The 20,874-nt window shown below is 35.2% G+C and overlaps 1 protein-coding gene across 8 annotated transcripts in view; it reads left to right on the forward strand.

The window, feature by feature from the left end:
- LOC149237810 (uncharacterized) overlaps nucleotides 1-20,874 on the forward strand; it is a 273,154-nt gene that overhangs the window by 133,844 nt on the left and 118,436 nt on the right. For 5 of the 8 annotated variants that reach the window (XM_089372807.1, XM_089372805.1, XM_089372806.1 and 2 more), the window contains exon 5: nucleotides 10,417-10,955. The exons of 1 other annotated variant lie outside the window; for it this stretch is intronic. In XM_089372807.1, the coding sequence (XP_089228933.1) occupies nucleotides 10,417-10,575 (159 nt within the window). In that variant the 3' untranslated portion in view covers nucleotides 10,576-10,955. Of the gene's footprint in view, nucleotides 1-10,416; nucleotides 10,956-20,874 lie in introns of those variants that run through there. 2 more of the 8 variants (XR_016246326.1, XR_016246324.1) reach the window with 2 other exon arrangements.

The raw sequence follows: 20,874 nt of genomic DNA on the forward strand, positions 1-20,874 counted from the left end.
TGTAATATATATCACATCATATACATAAACAATTGAGCGCTTTGTGTTAAATGCTGCCCAAACATCCGCAGGACATGGTATTAGTGGGCGAATCTGAGATCAATTACACCGTCTACCATGTCAGGTCATTGCTGGGCGGTCTCGGAAGAATATAGCATCCAGTAAGGATGGCGGGTAATACACCGGCCTAGCTCATGGGTCTGCCCAAACGTCCGCGGAACGGAATCACCTAAACTTAATGATGGCAAGCAATTTTGAGAGGTGGACAGTATGTCGCGGTTCGAAGAAATAGAAAAATGCTTGATTCAAACAATGCAGGGGTTAGCAGATAGCAAATCAAATATCAACTTCCAATGTTTACTGTTCCCCCACTGCGCCGGAAGTATTTTTCAACAGCAATTTTTAAATCTTTGGAGCGATTCTTTACACTACAGTATGTAGCACTCACTGTCAATACAGGCAATACAGTGATAACAATGGCTTCCAGGTTACAATGGCTCTATCATGGTACCATCTTTTCGAGTCCCCTCAAACAGCAGTCGCTTTCCCTTCAACTGCCACAACAAATCTTTGGCATCGAAAGGTTAGTGGACAGATGCGTTAATGGACAGAGCCCAGAGGCGCTAGAACGGTTTTGGATTCTGAGAGAATTCAGGGCAGCGCAGGTGTGGCAGAATGACAGAGGCGTTTGAGGACAGAGCTCAGGTCAGAACGACAAAGGACAACAACAGAAATGAAGGGAGTTACAACTATTTTAAGAACTGGCTCTGATACCATGTCAAGCCAGGAGTAACTCCAGACTTGGCAGAAAAACTGATTCATTTATTTCATTAGGTAGCTATTGTTATATACATGAATGTGACTGATCAGTTCATCTTCTTGATGACTATTCACATGCCAAATTCACCCAATCGCAGAGGATTAGGTGTCAACAAGCCCTTGACATATCCAATAGCTTCATTTTCTATGAGAATTAAATCTATTCTCTTCTTCCATGCAAGGTAGTTCGATGCCCCAACAAGTTTATTGTTCTCCTTGTAAAAAGAAGTCGTTTGATTTGTGGAATGAGACATGAAATATAAAGTACTTACTTTTCAAATGAAGATGCTCCTCTGAAGATGATGTCTTCCACTAGATGCCTTTCTTGATGATGATCTTCCTTCTTCAAGAATGACAATGCTTCTTCTTCAATATAAGGAGAGTTGTGCTTCTTCCTTCCAATATTAGGGAGATCACTTTGATTTCTTTAGATGATGATGAATTGCTCCTCTTGCTTCCTTTAGTTGATAATGTAGAATGTGGAGGCTTCCAAGAATACTTCAAGTGTGTAGAGTCCTTCTTTCTTTGGATATAGGTAGGGTTCTTGAGGTCTTCTTCTTCCTCCAAAAGTTTTTCCTTCAAGATGATAGAGACTTTGTGATGTGTTGATTAGTCCTCCTTTATGCTCTTCTTCTTGTATTTGGCACTTATGTATCCTTTCTTATATTGAGTGATCTTCAAGCTACCTTTTCTTGTCACCTTAGCTCTGATACCATGTTGATAAATCTAGGGAAGCTAGATTAGGGTGATTTTTCTTTCGCTTGATAACTACTTGTGATGTTCTTTTACTTAACTTGATGTACTTGTAATTAGCTTCTTCTTTATTTGATTAGTATAGTGTTCTTATGATCAAACAACTACCAAAACATGAAGATCAATAGAACAAAGAGAACACAAGATATAGGCTGCTAGCCAAGGCCAAAACCTCTCCTAGAGAGGAAAACCCACAAGAATTCTTCTCTTCTTATAAATCTTCAAATGACGAATACACTTAGACCCAAGACCAAGATCCCTCTAATACCAAGCCAACCTTACCTTTTGATGAACTTCTCTTTCATAAAGTCAACCCAAGTCAAACTTCTCCAAACTGCTGCAACTTCTGTTTTGATCACAAGTTTGGAACTGCAACTTTCTGACTGCAATTTTCAGCCTTACTGAAGAAACCCTATCTCACACATGTGGATGAGATATGGTGAAATAAGTCTCCTTTTTCCTTCACTTCGAGAGCTTCTACTTGATAACTCGCCTTCCAAACTTGACTCTTTGAACCGAAAATTCAACTTTTTATGATGACTTAAAGTTCAGTCTTGCTGCAACAAAGTGATGCCCTAGTTCCTTGCACGTGTGAGAGAGAATGATAGAGAAATTTCAGATTTCAGCTTCTCTTTGTTGTCTTCTTGTTTCTCCTTGTCCTTTGCTCCTTTTCTTGCCTTTCTTCTTCAGATCGAACTTGCTTGGATTATATCTCCAAATGAGGTTGAGTTCCTTCCTATATATAGGCTTCTTGAGAGGCTCGACTAGCCCTAATGAGGCCGACTTCATCTTTGTAGGCTGACTTGTCTTCTTGCAGGCCGATTTGGTCTTGGAGGGAGACTTTTGACTCTTTTTAACTTACAATAAATTCTTCTTTACATGATACAAAATGCCCAATAGGGTCTATTACATATTACAATGATTCTTTTGACTCTTTGACTCTATGACAAACCCTAGAAGCACACAATAGGTGCTTGACCTAAAAACAATTTGGCCTAGAGCATGAAACCCATGCTATAAAAATAATAATAACAATTTTCTTTTCTCTTTTACATCAAATACATAAAATCAAGATGCAATAAGACATTATGAAGATCGAACCTAGTTACATATTTCAACATCTCTCTCATGTAAGAAAAATGATTCAAATAGGAGAGGAGAATCTTGGGAAAGAGGAGGAGCGCTACTACCTTAGAGTACTAATTTTTCATGAGAGATTGATCTATAACATTTTGTAAAGAGGGATGGATGGATGATCCGGATTGGTTCATTATATTATTTGTCATCTCAATACTTTTAGAGTGGGAAAATTGGAGCAATCAACTTGCATGGAAATTTTTAACCTTGGGTCCCAGTTTGGAGAATTAGGATTTGCAACCTTCCAGAGCCATTTTAAGGCATTAAATGATGTTTTTTGGGGTAAAAAACTTTTTCTTGTGTCAAAACCCTTAGCGTTGTTCTACACTAGTGACCTTTCCAACTCAGAATCATGTTAATTGGAGTTCATATGTAAAAGTTATCCCTCTCGCAAGTTGACCTACCATGTTAATCACCATGGTACAAGAGGATGCCATGTCAGCCCCTGCTACTCATGCATATGGGGTTGGCCATGTGTGTACTTTCCATAGAACTTGAGAAGGTCTAAAATTCTAACTGCAGTTGAGGGTTGTGGGAGTCAAATCTTACTCCTAATTGGCTATTGGGTTATGTTAAATATTGGGCCACAAGCATGACTATTTTTTGCTATTGTATTTTGTTTCATAGTTGAGCAGAGCAACTGGGAGTGGGAAGTTAGAGAGCATAATAGAGGGGGTTCAATTTCTGTAGTAGTTTTACAGGCCATAGGTCTCTGGTAACTTCATAGAGAGTATCTCTTCCTTTGTGTTTGCATATTTCTATACCAGAGAAAAGAGAGCGAAGCAGCCTCACTTTCTAGTTGGGTTTTCTCTTGTAAAGGTTTCCTAAGGAAAAACTTGTGTCTATTGCAGATGGTGTGTGTGTATTTATTTCTATTATCCATGTCTCACACTTCAGCTATTTCATTAATTTAAGCTTGAAAACAATAAATAAATAATTTGAGATCTAAAGGGAATTACCATTCACAGTAAAGGTTTCTGTATTTTATCAGATTTGTTGTGACAAACTATTCCAGTAGTACATCCACGGCAGTTTACAGATCAATGGAATATAGAATCAACGAGACAATACAAATGAGATTGTAGTGTAGCAATAGAGAGACTTGGCTGAGTAAACAGCCATCTTTATCCCCTGTACATTGCTGATCATTAATGTCCAAGAACCAGACTTTCTGCTAGAGTGAATTCTGAAAGTAAACCATAGTTTGGATTTCTGCTGCCCATTTTGAAAAGCACTGATAACAAGAGGATTCCTGAGGTACCTTGGAGAAGGGAAGGGGGTATCTTCTTATTTTGTATGGTGTAGTAGAGGGAGTGATATAAAGTTATAAACAGGCCTGACTGAAATATTAGCAAGAGAGCTCGGCAGTGAATTTTTTGTGTGATTGCTTTTGGGATGTGCTGAATGATCCTACCACTTAGGGTTTTGATCCTTCACCCTGGTGGTCCCATAGCCTGGCTAGGAGGTGGCATCCATAAGAGGACTCTCTACGGTTGGGTGAAAAATTGCTCACTCTCAATCCGTTGCTTGGTTCAGCTTTTGGATAAGATAAACATTTCATCTTTGTGCTGGATTATAAATCTGTGTTTATGAATAAATATATTGAAATTCCTATAGGTGTTGATAAGTAAATTGAATCTGTATGTTCTCTGCAATATGTTGTAGAAATGCATTAGAAGTGTGCAAGTTAACTGTTAGCAAAAGGCATTAGGGAGGAATTAATCTTCTGTCTATTTGATAAAATAACCTGAAAACTATTGTCTTGAAAGTAATGTAGTTGAATTCCTGGGTTTAGCAAATGCTTGCCTCTCTGTTGTTTGATTTTGATTTCAATTTGAATTTGTGCTACCTCAAATGAGATAAATATTGTGTCACATTCTTACCTATATACAGTAAATACATACATAAGGAGCCACTCTTAAAAAATTGTTAATTAGAAAGTGTGCAGTTGTTGTAGGCTCATAGATAGAAGATCCAGCAGTAATGATGTTGCAAGGGGCATGTAATAAGAGTTTTCAGCAAAAGAACAGGGGACCTCATGATTCAGATCCATCATATTGATGAGAAAAGTCTGTGTGACCAACCAAAGGACAAAATACTTTCTTTAGGAGGCATGGCGTGTTATGAAATGGCATATTCACTTATATTGCCATGAGTTCTAAGTTGTGTAAGAATGGGGAATATACATATTTTGGACGTGAAAAAAGTTTTGAAGTCTTGTTAGCAAAGATTCTGATCATGTGTAGACTTCATGTGCCTTGTTAGATAAAGGTGCTGCTATTCACAAACAATTGCCTTGAAAGTGAGGAATAGTGGTAACTCAATATCATGGTCCAAGATAAGGTAGATATTCAACGTAAGAATACCCAAACAGGCATGCGCCTGGAAAGTGGCAGTGCTTGATATTTGAAAAATGGACTATTTTTACCTTTATAGTCTCCGTTAAGTCATGTAGACTAGGTGAATTATACACAAAATTGGGGAGATTAGCAGTTGTGCACATTCAATGGACTCAAAATCATTTTGTGGAGAATAGGTATGCCTTGAAGTTTGAACTTAACATGTTTTCAAATTGATACACTTTAAATATTTTCTCACTGGAGACCTGTTGTTTATCCAGTTCTAGGGTGATATTTAATGGCGGATGATAGATAAGCTATTTAGTTTTTCATTCTAGTCATCGGAGTTTTAGATAGATGCCACATCTTCCAACGTCCCTCTTCTTATGTTATTTAGTATATCAGTCTCGTATTTTTAGAGATTGTTGCACCTCAACATAGTGTTCTTTGTTGTATTAAGTGCGGTATATATGTGGGTACATTTGAGCTCTTTTAGTTATCAGGGGTTAAAACTATTAACATCAATACTTTTTAGATGGCTTTGTGCCTGATTTCTGCCCCATTTTATCTAATATCTTTTTAAGTGCCGATTTTCTCTGGTTTTTTGGCTTCTATTTTAGAGAAACTTACTAGACTAATCAATTTTGTTTGATAATTTTTTTTCACATTTTTTTGTAGGAATTGTGTTGCTGTTTTGATGATAGTGGAGGGAAACAACATGGTGAAAATGTAGCGAGCAAGGGCTTTTGGCTTGTGACTTATCCGGTGAAGACTTTGAATTGTCCTCATGAGTTAGACTTCAATTAGGTTGAGTTACTTCTAGTATACTGGAATAATCATCAAGTTAGCATGCATAGAGTTGGAGCTTCACTTAAGTGGAGTCTTCATCAATTTGACTACAGAACGAGGTGGCAGTTAGAAGTTCAGTTAGAGCAAGTTAGTCTTCAGTTTTGATTGGAGAGAGAACGGGTTAAGAGATATAGTGTCGATTGGAGAAAGGACAAGAAAAATTCTCGGTTAACTCGTCAATCAAAACTCAAGTTCTAAATTTGAACTAGGCCTTCTTGCATGTTCGAATTGGGTCTATAAAGAGGAGGATGAAGGCACAAGGAATTCATAAGTTTTGTGCACAAAGGTTTGTGGGACAAGACAACTCACGAGTTTGTGAGAGGAGCCTTGATTGTGGAGAGCACAGAGATTGTGTCCTAAATTTTAAGAGATCACAAGTGCACTATAACTTAGGAGGTTGGTTGTACATAGTGAATAGACACTGAGTCTCCTAAAGAATAGGAGGCCGAAAGTGCACTAAGAAATAGGGCACAAGTGCTCTAGAAAATAGGACCTGAAGTGTGCTAGGAAATAGGGAATTTGCACAAGGAAATAAGGCTGCCAAGTGCACAAGGAAGGAGGAGCAAGATCAAGCAAGAGACCAGTGAATTTGTAGAGCAAGTCAAGGAGGTAGCAGAGGATTGGTTACGAGCTTGAGGGCCAAGATCAAGCAGTGATCAAGGCAGGCCGATATCATCTATATCAGCTGAGATTTGTTAGAGGAGCAGAACTCTTTCTCAAAAGAGACAGATTGCTTTGTAATATATTCGATTGCTTTAAGACAATCAATAAAATACCACACCAAACAAGCAGGTTTTCCCTATTGGGTTTCTTGAGAAAAACAAGTGTGTCAATTTGTGTGATGTGTTTTTATTTTGCTGCTTATGAATTGTTAAGAATCTTTGTATCTTCGTGAAAGTAAACTAGGTTCCAGTTTTCAGTTATTCATCTAAGTAGTTGCAGAGTTTCATGGAAATTTAACACAACATTTGGTTATATTCTTTTTATCATGTCCACCTAGTAAATCTTTATGTTCCTTATTGAATGTTGTGGGGCATTTTTGAATAGTCAAGCTTTACTTGAACTCAAGACTCTTTCTTTTTAATCCCCCATGAAAAAATAATTAAAATCAATATTTCATTCTTGAAATTGGAATATATATTGTATTGTCTTATGCCACTTTACTAGCCTTAAAAAGACTATATAACTTCAAAACTACAACACTTTGTCAATGAGCCCTACTTTTATAGTTTTCCTGTGTTAGAGAAATTTTGAGGTAAAAAATGGGCCTCAAAGCAAAAATGTACAACAAAAATAAACTTTATAAGAACCAATAGGATTCAATATGATGATGTCAATCATGGGGGATGATTCACCATTTTTGAAGTAAAAAAAGTAAAAAATTAAAAAAACTATTTTTTTCAACTCGTATTCTCAATTTATCTCCCTATGATTTTACTCAAATTTCGAGCAAGAGCACTTGTTGGATGCAAAATTTAATTTTGCATCCAAGGAGTACCCATGTTGCATACTTTCAATGGACCTCACTAAACGAAACAAAGTTACTGGGGAGCAGGAGCCAAAGCAGGGAGTGACATTTTCAAAAGGTCCGGGTTTGGGAATGAATTTTTATGTAATATATATTTTGATGCATATATGTCAACAAAAGTATGTAGAATGATGAATTAGATATAAAAAACATAAAAACATGGATTGAACCATATAACATTAATCATCTAGAAGTTATAATCTTCATCAACCACGTCTAGAAGTTAGTAACATACAACATATCGAGTCTTATGATTCATCAATCTTAAAGTTTTAAGCTTTCAAAATTCAATATATAACATTTGTCATCATTTATCACTAAAGTTGTACTTGTAACCATTAATATTATGAAGTAACCAAACTATAACAAAGAATATCTAACATGAAATGAGATGTTTCAATTTTCACGAAGCATCATATTCATAATTCATTACCAATGAGTTATAAATGCCAACTTCAAACTTAAATTGTCATATATTGTTTACAAAAAATACCATAATAAATACAAAAGAGTCAATAGTTATAAAAAGTACTAGAAACTAGAAAAGACAAGTAAATCAATTATCTATTGCTTGACCCTCTTGCCACGAGAAATTTTTAATTTCTTGTTTCATATTTTATTGGGAGTCTCCTCCTGCATAGTCGAATAACCTTGGTGTTCTTGATCATTGGGACTCTCCCCTGCAAAGAGGGCTTGGTGCTCTTGATTAAATACAAGTTCCATACCCTAGTACATGACAAAATCCAACGGAAACATAGCAATCTCCCACAATTTTGAAATATTGAGAAAATGACAACTCTGTTGGATTTTGAGTGAGATCTAAAAGTCTACTTTCTCCATATGAAATCCAATGAGGTTGAAACCATTCTCAAACATCCCGAGTCATTTCATGGTAATGTTAAAAATTTAAGTTACTTTCACTTCAATAATTTAACATTACCATGAACTGCATATCAACACTAGGGCCATAGGGTTGAACATTACGCTGCCACAATCAAAAAAAATTGTAATAGCTCCCTCTATCACTCCTTAAAAGGCAGGGAGCAGAATATTTTTTTAGGGAGTGCGCTCCGCTCCCAATGCGCTATTCGACAAGGGGAGCCGCTCCCCCGCAACCATGACACGAAAAATGTGAAATACATGAAAAAACATGATTGCATATTTATTTCATATTTTTTGTGTAGTAGGGTCCATCAAAAGTTTGCAACATGGGTATTCCATGGATGTAAAATTAAATTATGCATCCAAGGAGTGCTCCTGCTCAAAATTTGAGTAAAATCATAGGGAGATGAGTTGAAAATACGAGTTGAAACAGTGTTTTTCTTTTTTCCCTTCAAAACTTCATAAGGTAATCTAATCTTATTTTATTATTTCCAGTGTTATTTTATAATATTCTTTAGAAGGCCCATTTTAGACCTCAAAATTTCTCTAATGAAACCATTAAGTCTGCTGTTTGTGCATTAAAGCACCAAAAAGATACATACAAAAAGACTATTCGTGTCTTTCCATCACCCACAACCTCCATATCTTCAAATTGCTTTAACCACTACATCATAGAAAACATTAATAAAAATAAAGAACCTATTCATGACGGATTTCTTTATTTTTGAAATCCTATTAAAAAAATGTTCCTTCATGCTAAGAGAGAGCTGCTTTTGGTAATCTGTCACTGTTAAGATTGAATTGTCTGTGAACGTAAAAAAGAGATCAATAAATTTGAGCTTTACCTCAAAAATCCTGTTTGGTATTGGAGAAAGACTCAGATTCTGAGATAGACATTTATTCTTAGCTTAGCTCAATCCATTAAAAGCGTTGAATCTCCGAATAAGTGTAGAGTATTAATACCTCTGTCTGCTGCACTTTTCAGGAGTATCCATAGAAGCATACATTCAGCCGTATTATCAGTGCCCTGACCTCCTGCATATTTTAGATAAATTTAGTTGTTTCCTGTTAAGAACAAATTACCCCTGCAGCCACACATTCCCTGACAGATTCCATCAAAGAACTCCATGCTTTTGTGTAATCTATTTCAGGCATTCTCAGAATATTTTGTGGCTTGTCTTTTTGGCTTCAAGGAACCACTGTATGATATTCTAATTTTATAAGCAGCCAGCCTGGGGTTTCTTTCGATTCCTTGAAATATCAAGTAATTTCTTGAAATCCAGAGTCCCCAGATGACAAAACAAAGCAGGGCTCTATGTTCAGCTACAGAATTATCGAATAACCAACTTCCAAAGCAGACTATTACTGAAAGCAGACTACCAAAGAATCTTTTTCCGATCTGTTATTTCTACCAGCCCTTTGTAAGACTTCCTTCTAGACCTCTCTAGTGAAAATACATTTAGCAAAGATCACTGGTTTTCCACAAGATGCATTTGCCAGTTTCTTTTTTGCCCATTATCTCATGTTAAGTTTTTCGTTTGAGAGAGCTAACCAAATAATGAATTTTTTCTTCAAAGGACCATTGAGATTCCAAACTATCTTCCACCACCATCTGGATTCCCTGATCTCTGATTCTTTTTTTCTTATCATCAAACCCTAATTTTGCAGTATAGTTTCCTGAAATATTGTTTTTGGACCATTTAATTCATCTTCTTTCTCTGGTAGTTTTATGGCATGGTGTTTTATCTGATTGGTGAATTGAGTCCATTCGTCACTTAAATCAAACCTTCTTTATCTGGTAACTGATGTACAATTTTAGTCTAGCCTTAAATAGAATTTTCAATTTAGTGTAGTCTTACTCTTAAGAATCCTTGTTAGCACAATTAGATAATCAGCTTATACTTGATCCAATTTTTCAATGAAGAAATTGACTGAACACATTGGGCATTTTATCTAGATATGATTTTCATGTCCTGCCTTTTATTTCCTCTATTGTGCATTTCACTTTAGCTGTGACTCCCTACTTCATATGGTGCTGCTTTTCTCTAAATATAATGCTTCATCCTATTTTCTAATGATTTGTGTTTTTGTTCTTATAATTTTTTTCAGATCCGTGTTGATGAACAAAAGGCTATCCTCAAACCCACTTTACCTGAAAATTTTGATGACTTTTGGCTTTGTGCCATTTTCGTGATAGAATTATTCCAGAAGAAATTGCTCAGGTCAAAGGTTGTAAGCATGCTTACTGGTTTGCCTTGCACTCCTTGACCATTTGTTGCTTGTTTTGATTATGTAATCCATTGTTTCTTTGGAATTTTGTTAGATTAGGTCCTAGGATTATGCTTACACGTGTTAGATAACATTGCTACCAAAAAAATATTATTTTGGATTAAAGTGAACAAAAGGAAGCACATCTTTCTATTTTTCAGTATAATGTTTGCTTTTTCCATGCTTGGCTTCTTGTATTTGTAAGAATATGACTTTCCTTCTCCTTGTAAAGGCTTCATATGCCCTTGAAGTGTTTGCATGGTGTTGTACTTGCCCATTTGTACCATAAATATGGACGAAATGTTGGAACTGTAACACGGGTTTTGGAGCTTGGATACAAAACCTTACTGGTTTTGATGTCATGGAATTGAGGTTGTAAAGCTTTTAGTTGCAACTTCCTACAAGAATGTAAATCGAAAGTTTGGATTTTAAAATATATCCTATGTAATTCACATGTGTAATCTTAAGTAAGTCTATGACACAGTTGTATATCTTATGTAATTCTAGATAAGTCTTATAATCATTTTATTACTTTATTATCCAACAATTGGTACGTTAAATAAACTTATAAAGTATTATATGTAATTCACATGTAAACCTAAATAAGAATGGTAGGTCATGTATGGGTAGAGATTGCTCTCTTTTCCACGTATGTAGAGATGAATAAGTGGGATTTAACCATTGGATTGTGCCTTGTTTTTCCTTGTTACATACATGCATACGACTGACCTTGTGAGTAACATAGAGAAGGTGGCAACAATAGTATACTTAAACTTAGGTTTTTGTTTTTTTTTTTGTTTTTATTATGTCTTGGTTTTTTGTGGGGTAAATACCAATGGAGAAATTTGAACCTGGAATCTCACAACTTATTACTTCATAACATGGCAATCACCAATTCAATTGCCCCCCGTGGGCTAACTGTATAGTTAAGTTTGAGCCTTAAGTTTTAACAACTTACAATCCAAACCAAGATTTGTAGCTGCATGCCTATAGGTTGTAATATTGTAATTCATCAATCATCATAAAGAACTAATATTATTTACTGTTTGGAAATTGAGATTTTATATTGTTTTAAGTTTCATCTGTTTGGTGAAATGCTATTAGTAAATTCATCATATAACAAATGTTTGATGAAGAATTAACATAATCTTAACATAATTAACATAATATTAACCAAAAAGTTGTGTTTGAAATATAAAATGTAAGTTTCAAATAATAAAATGCAAGTTTATGAGAGATTTTTCGGCGTAAATCACAAGATATTTCATTTGTCGACCCGTTTCGAACCAACTAGTGTGGTTCATCGTCAGGACAATAAAATGCAAGTTATAAATGAGAATGTCTTTCGGATTAATCACATCATTAGGATTTGATCGACATTTTCAACCAATTAATGTGGTTCATCTTTAGGACAAAGATGAAGAATCCATTAATCCTAAAGAATAAATAGCAAGGATGCATCAAGGTCCAAAGTTAGCCGTTAAGAATTAGTTATTGAATTAATTATAATAATATTTATTACTGTTTAGTTATAAACTAGCTGTTATAAATTAGCCGTTATATATATATATATATGAAATTAATTATTTATAATCAAGGTGGGGGCTCTATTAGATAGACAAATTGTAATATGAGGAAATGCATTCTAGGGATGCCTGTGGATTGTAAGATTGGAGAGTTTGCCAGAAGAATAGAAGCACAATTTTTGTGGATGTTTCTCGGGGTTTTATCACATAAATCTTATTTCTTTTTCTTGCTCTGTAGGTTTCCAGTTTATTTTTTTTTTTATGTTTTTCTTAGAAGATTAAGATTGTTTAAGTTTTTTTTGATATGTGATTCCATGATTTAACATGGTATTAGAGCCACTGAATTCTGATGCAAAAAATTCAATATAGAATTCATTCAAGGAGATAGAACTCAGTAACCCATTGGAAATGCCATAGATATGAATTGAAATGCTGCGGTGTTGTGAAAATCGCGATAAATTGAAATTATCGCGATTTTTTCGATATGCCGATTCTATCGCGATTATTATAGGAAATTATCGCCGGAAATTTTTATTAGCCGATTTTTATGAAATTACCGCGATAAATTCGAATTTATCGCGATAACAATCGAAATTATCGTGGGGGTCTTTAGCAGCGAGGTTTTATAATGTTTTTTTTTTTGGTTTTTTAAGGGATGCTAAATGTTTGAAATGTAATTTTTTTTGAAAGAAACAAATAATTTTTGAGTGGGACAACTTAATGATCAAGTCTAGGCCCTAGTATTGATATGCTATTCATGGTAATGTTAAATTCTAAAAGTAAAAGGATGAAAATGAAAATTAAGCAGTGACATTCTCCTTAATTTTCATTTTCATCCTTTTACTTAAATTTTTAACATTACCATGAAATGACTCGGGATGTTTGAGAGTGGTTTCGGCCTCATTGGATTTCATATGGAGAAAGTAGAATTTTAGATTTCATTCAAAATCCAGCAGACTTATCAGTTTTTCAGGATTTCAGGATTGGGAGATTGTAATGTTTCCAGGTGACACCACCTGCCTGGGCTACCCCTGCCACCATTAGAGGACATGTTCTACCTCCTATAGCTCCTACTTCTAGTTCTTCAGCTTCTAGAGCATAGCAGACTCCACTGCCAACTCCACCAGCACCAGCATCTACATCTAGAGGGAAAGGGAAAGCTGTGGCATTTTCTCGCAAGAGGGACAGAGGAAATCAATAGGATTAGACTTTAGTTAATTTCTTCATTTTATTGTATATGACATTATGACATGATGAGATACATTATTATATTTTTTGTTGATATTTTGAGGCTGAGTTGGGACTCAGGAGTCAGGACTTACTATTCAGGACATGATTCAATGTTATGTGCGATTTTAGCACCAGAAATGATATTAAACATCTTATATATTAGTTCTTTTATCATATTTATGTATCAATGTATTTATTTTATGTTGTAGATGGTTTAGATATTAAAAAAATTGAATATTTTTGTACCAAACGATTTTTTCCCGATAATTACGATTTTTTCCTCACGCCGATATTATCCCGATAATGATTAATGCAACATTGAAATGTTGTAGATTTGAATGGAAATGTTGTAGATTTAAATAATTTTTTGGCATTTCCATTTAGATCTGTGGAATTTCTATCCAAGTTTGTGGCATTTCCATTCAGATATGGTATTTTCCATTCAGGTCTACGATTTTCTATTCAGATCTATGGTTTTCCATTCAGATTTGTGTCATTTCCATTCATATCACAGTTTTTCCATTGTGATTTGTGGTATTTCTATTCATATTTGCACGTGTTCACCAATTCCATGATAGAGGAAAAGTTCCTTTGACTTCGTAACTTATTGGGGATGCAAAAAGTTGCCATAAAGGGGGAATGCTAGTCTAATGATATCTTCCTCCAACTATGATGGTATCCCTCTAGTCATTGTTAAGAATTAACATGAGCAAGACAAGAAGCAAATCTGTAGAAAAAGCCTAAAGCTCTATTCTTACTCATTGTATTGATCTCATGATCTGAATTTATGGTACATCAATTGGACCATTCTAGATTTAGATCTCACTCATCAAAGATAAGGTTTACAACTCAAATCGATGTGGCCTCCAACTTCGTGATTGTCTAGGGACCCATAGTCTAACATTCTCCCCTCAACCACAAGTTTGGATAATTGTAGCAATAATTTTTGTATCTTCAATCTAAAACTTCTGAATTGAGCTTCAACGAAGATATGCCTAAAAAATCACAAAATATTGGATGTCTTGAAGTGAACAATTGCTATATCTGAACATTCCCAATGAATAACTGAAATTATTGTTGTTGAGGAGACCAATTGCTATGTTGGAATTCCTAAATGTTGATTGATTTACTTTGAATCATGAAACTTGATATCTCATATCCCCCCTATCAGGTGCAAGCTGAGAAGTTCCATTTTTGAAAGGATCCAAGATGGATTTGTGGATCAATGTTGCAGGATTTTCCTCCCCTTGGATTTGGAGGCACATTCGTTTCCGTATCGATTCGCCTTCGATCCTCTAGTGGAACCATGGATCCGAAAATTGGATCCCCGATTTCGCCTTTTTTGGGTGAATCCTGGAAAACACGTTTCCGTTGGTCGGATCCATGTTTTTTAAAAGGATCAGCCATGGATCTCGAGCAAATCCACAGTGGATTCGAAGGAAGAGGGATGGTTTTGTGGACTTGTTTATTTTTAATTTTTTTTGGACTTGAGTTGGGTTTTTGAACTGTTATGTGAGGAATTATACTTCTTTATACTTCTTGAACACCTAAGTTCATATAAAAAGATTTCCAATTAAAGCTAATAGGAAATATATTATTATATTTCATACATTTAGAAAAAAAAGAAAAGAGACAAGTGAATGAAAATTCACCATATTATTATAAAGGGCTAAATAAAAGTTTTGTCAAAGAATTAAAAGAAATATTAATAAAATATTCCAGCATTTTTTTAAAATTAGAAAAGGATACAACACCTTGGTCCACGTACCATTGAAAAAGTTACCAACGAACAAAAACTAGAGTCAATCACTCAAGAAAAAAATAAAGAATTAGAGTCAATCACTCAAGAAAAAAATAAAGAATTATAATATGCAAATGAAGGAACAAAAGATGAGTTTCACACAACAATCATTATTTTGGACTAAATGTCCATGTTTTCTAAACGAAATTGGATATACATATATTAAAAAATAGCGCAATTTACGTTGTCCAGTGTGTGGAAGACTATTTAGCACTGAAGAACATCAAGGTAATTCAAGGACACAATTGAAAATATTAGAAAAGGAACTTGCAGAACTCCAGCGAAAAAATGAAGCATCAGAAAAGAAGTATAAAGATATCGAAGATAGATATTACAAAGAATCAATAGAAAAGGACAAGAAATTTTGCGCCTTAGAGATCACAGTGAAAAATTACTCGAACAAGTCAAAAAATCTAAGGCCACAAAGAAAGAACTCAAGAAACACTTATCAGAACAAGAAAAGGAAAATTTACGTTTAAAGAACCTTAATCAAACATTACTAGAACAAATCCAAAGTTTAAAAGATGAAGAGGATACTAGGAATAAAGTCAAAAATCCAGAAAGCGAAGAGCTTTTAAGTCTAAGAAATAATAACCAAAATCTTCTTACGCAAATAAAGAAGCTGAAAAGTGACATGAAGTTACTAAATGACAAGTTAGAACGACTTACTCAAGAGGAAGTATTGGAGCCTCCAATTGTAACAATTCAAGTTGAAGATAAAGGAACAAATACTGACTCAGTCAATATCACAAATCAAGAAGAAGAGAAACCTATAGAAGTTAAAACCAATTTAGATAAACAATGAAAATTCCAAGTGATGACTCAGTAACCAACTCAACAACAGTTCTTGAAGTAAATAGGGAAATCATCACAAATAGATAAGGGAAAAATCAATCTACAAGAGCTCCTTATCGATGTCTGAATCACAAGAACAGACAATAAGTCAGTATACATATTTGAACCATTCAGATTGGAAACAACAGATTTATGTTCCAAGAAATATTGAAGTTTGCAGAATCTAGTCCTATGATAACAATTCATTACAAAATTCCAATGAGCGGAAGATTCCACATAAGGTTAATCTAAGATGGTCCGATCCATTCTCATTCCGACAATTTTGTTTATCACTTAGAGCATCATATTGTCTGGTACTAATGAAGATGAAAGTTCAGAGACGAGAAGATATTCAAAATGGGAAAATAAATCAAGCCTTTTATCATTAAGCTTTGAGGACAAAGCTTTTTGAAGAGGAAGACAATGTTATGAATAAAAATATATAAAATATTACAAATATGTAAACAATAATAACAATAAATAATGATTAATTAGTTAGTGATTAGTTAATGAAAAGGTATGCCCCTAAGGACATAACTGTTGGTGAAGAGGTACCTGCCTAGGGTATATAAGCAGGGCCTCATCCTCATTGTAATCATATCACGTCAATTATTTATACAATATACAATATACAATTACTTGTCCTACTATGGATATTTACATATTTGAAGTAATCAAAGCATTCCACTGAGTATATGAACCTTGTTCGTTACACTTGTAGATGTGAATCATGGTTTAGGGAAGAATAACTTCAAATATGCATACCTTTTGCTTTCATATAATCATCTAGCCATCCTTTGATTGAGCTTGCTTCTTATACTTGTCAAAGATAGGTTTCCTTTTCCAAGAAGAGAAAGACTTTCATTATGCCTTTCATACTGTAACTTGACCATTAACATTCCTTCATCCTTTAGAAATATTGTTTCCATACTATATGGAATATATACTAGTCATAATGTTGCTTCCAAGAATCTTCCATAATGATGATTCTTATAGGATCTTGATGATCCTTCTTTGCAAAATGACTACCTCTAACACGATGTTAGTGTTGAAGAATGTAACTAGGTTCAGTATTTACAAATGTAATTTTGATCTTTGTACTTGTCAAGAAAAAGAAATATTATTTTTGTAAATTATAAGAATGAGTTTCTTGCTCATTCCATAGGTCTAGGAAAGTCAAAGAGTCAAAGGAATGTGTAAAGAGCTCTTCTTGAGCGTATATGTAATGTATACAAGTCTATAAAATGGTGTCTAACAACCCTCCAGTAATGACAAGCACAATTTTCTTCACGTCAACTAGGAACTGAATTAAATAGAAGTCGATTCGGCTTACAAAAGGAGACACAACGGTTCACTTGGTCAAGTCAGCTTAATATGGAGACATAACCACTATATATACCCAGCTAGGGTCACCGCAAAAGAGCACAACATAAACTTGCATTTCTCTGAGATAATTTAGTTGGGCACAGGTCTGCAATCCGCATTACAAGAGGGCACAAATTCATACTTCTCTGCAACTTCGGGCGAGGACAGAGACTCACATTCTCTGTGACTTTTGGATGGTTACAAGTCTGAGATCCTTGCAGTTCGGATGGAAAAACAGTGAGACAATTTCGGATGGATGTCACAGAGATACAGTGTCAGGTGCAATAAAGAAAGTCTCGGGTCTCTGTCTCGGCATCTAGTCATGATCTCAGTATACCTTATGAATAGTCCTCATAGTGACACACACTATCTCATCATACATACTGTCTCGACATAATACTCTATCAACATACTTAACACAGTCATGTTCTTGGCATAATAGTCTTGATCATAATCCTATCGAAGACTAGATCATGATGAAGTTGAGTTAGCGGCGTATGAGTATAACCAATTTCATTCCTAAGATGAAAACTCAGGAACACCAAGGTTGCAAGTGAATAAGTGCGTTAAGGTTATCCCCTAGTGGTAGATATCTTGTGGTGAATCGACTTAAACTAGGACTGGTTAAGCAAATGGAACTGGAATTATAACGGATGCTTTTACACGGTAAATGCCCTCTCAGAGCATTACATGAACCAAGGTCATGATGAAGAATGGTATGATGACCTCGTTGATATGGTGAAGATCTCTATGAAGATGCAACAGTGATGTTCTCAGTGATGGCAACAATAATGAAGATCTTAGTAGTCCAGTGGTGATAATCTCAACAATGAAAAAGAAGAGGATCGGTGTCTTGGTCTTGGAGTGGCTCAGTAAGTCAAGGGTCATGGTCTTGTTATTCGTCAATTGGAATCTCTATAAGAGGAATTTTGTGTGGGTTTTCCTCTCTAAGAGGGAGAGGTTTTGGCCCTGGAAGAAAGTCAACATTTTGTCTTCTTGTCTCTTTGTTATGGTAGCTATTTGGTGAAATAAAGAAGACACACTAACATTAAAGAATATGCTAATATGCTAAATATTAAATATCTCACAAATAGTTATCATGCTAAGAATCTCATTAACTCCATGCCCTAGATTCTTCAACATGGTATCAGATCTATGGTTACAATCAAAGGAAGGGAAAAAATGAGACATTTCAAGGATCAAGTTTCTAGCAGGGCATCAAAGCAAGCTAAAGGACATTAAGATCTACATTAAAGAAACAAACCTTGATCTTGATCAAACCCTAGCAATCTACAACAACAGTCTACATTAGTAAGGGTATTTGTCTATGCAATCAAGGAGATAATCTACAACAGCAAGAACTTGTGTCTCCAAAATCATCATCAAAAGGCCACCAAGGCCCTCAACAAGATGTTTACAAAACAAGATAGCTCGAAGGACTTCAAAACGAAGATCACATCAACTCGGATAAAGTTGAAACCCTAGCAGCAATCCTCATATATAAAAGAAGGCAAAGCATATTGAAGAAGAAAAAGTATTGTCATCATCGTGAAGGTTATAAAAGCAAGGATCATTTCGTTTCCCTAGAAGAAAATCATCGAAGGAAAGCAGTAGAGCATCCTCATCAAAAGGAGCAACCTTTTCCATTGGAGAAAGGATTTCCATCAAAGAGAAGATCATCCAAGAGGAAAACTCCAATACATCTTCTCCAACAAGCATCAAAGTGATCAAGTAGAAGAGTTCATCTTCACTTGTCAAGTAAGTATCTTTCATTTTTATAATCAAGTTTGGTTAATTGACTTCATGATTGCAAGGAGATCTATGGGTTGGATAGGTCATCAAAAGTCCTTGCATGAAATTAGGAGGATTGTCATAATCCTCATAGATAAAAGAATTCAGTGAACATATCAAGAAAAAGGTCTCCTTTGAATTCATGGGAAGGAACTCTTAAGGTCCTCTCATCCCTACGTAGCAAGAAAGGAGACATAAAAGAGATATATGAAATGCAATGAAGAAGGTCATATCACTTAGACTTGGTTGAAGGTATCAAAGAATGAAGGAATATCTTCATGAGATCTCAATTGAGAGATCTGGGAAAGATGATAAGAAGACAATCATCATTGTTCTAATTGATAAGCAAGGAAACAAATGTTCATAAACAAGAAGGTTACCTCATTCAACAATCTGTGATCTCTATGCTAAATAGAGAAAGACAATTTGAAGGCAAAAATGTTGAAGGTTAAAGGACTCAAACATTTGCAGAAAGGAAAGTTTGGTCCTCAAGCAAGACAAAACAGTGCTATGGAAATATTGTGAAAAGAAAGCTCATATCGTCGGAAAGATGGAGGAAGCTGAAGAAAAGGGCCAAGGAAAGAGGGAGCAACAGATCTCCACTATGATTAGATGGCCTCCCTCACAAAAGGGGTCCTATCATAAGCTCCTAAATCTCTAGATATGACCATGATATTAAGATGCATCGTGGCATCATGGAAACATTAGAAACAAGAGCTCGTGACAACACCTTGGGAATCATGAAGGACTAAATCCATGGCAGTTAAACATGAAGGATATAACTCTTGGGAACCTCATTGGACATTGAAGGAAAGGAAGGAGTCATCCAGGACAGGTCTCATCATACATCAAAAAGGAAACATCTGCTAGATGGGGATATGCAAGATCCTCAAGATTCTCTGATGGAATCCTTATCGGAGGATTCACTAATCTAGAGAGGAAGCAAGTGTTTCATCAAGAACTCCAACTTATGGAATTCATGGATGATGTTATGACGACATAAGAAAAGAAGCAGATCAAGGGGTTGAAGACACTTCAATCAAGGAAGCTGCTAGAAGAAGCCTAGATGACTTAATGGTAAAATGAGGTATGTATGCTTATGTTTAAATTTTATAATGTCATGTCGTATGGTTGCAGGTAATATGGATCATTACTTCTATCTTAAGAAGCATGATCAAGGGAAAATGATCTCCTCCTCTGAAAGGATGCAGAAAGGCATAAGTCACACTAGATGAAATCAACATAATATGTCCTCATATGAAGTATGAGGTGGTTGACTACGATTATAGAACTCTGATTAGAAACCCCTGAGAATGTAATGTGTGAGGAAGGAAGAAATCGTGAAATATGCAACCATGATGAAGGAAATCAACATCCAAAAGACCAAGAAGACTTGACTAAGAAATCTCCCGGAAAGATATGAAGACTCTGATGAAAGTCTGGAAAAGATAGAGACCCTTGACAATGCATATCTTTGGGAAATGTGTCAACAAGTATGCAGGATGTTGATACCTACTGAAAAGATGTCATGATAAAAAGCCATCTTGAAAGGTACGATTTGATTTAATGCTATGTTTTGATTTCTTGAATAATATCTGGGTGAAGTTCATGCAGGGCTACTAGAACAAGATTTGTAAGTACAAGTACAACCAACATTCATGCGATGGATGGAAACTCCTAAAAGAAGCATGAAGAGAAAGAAGTAGCCATATGAAGAAGGTTCCAGATATGTACCAAGAAGGCCACTTTCCA

Source organism: Pinus tabuliformis, chromosome 8, assembly GCF_031772625.1.
Source record: "Pinus tabuliformis cultivar Carrire ecotype Pingquan chromosome 8, CPIR1, whole genome shotgun sequence".
In the NCBI taxonomy this organism is placed as follows: Eukaryota; Viridiplantae; Streptophyta; class Pinopsida; order Pinales; family Pinaceae; genus Pinus; species Pinus tabuliformis.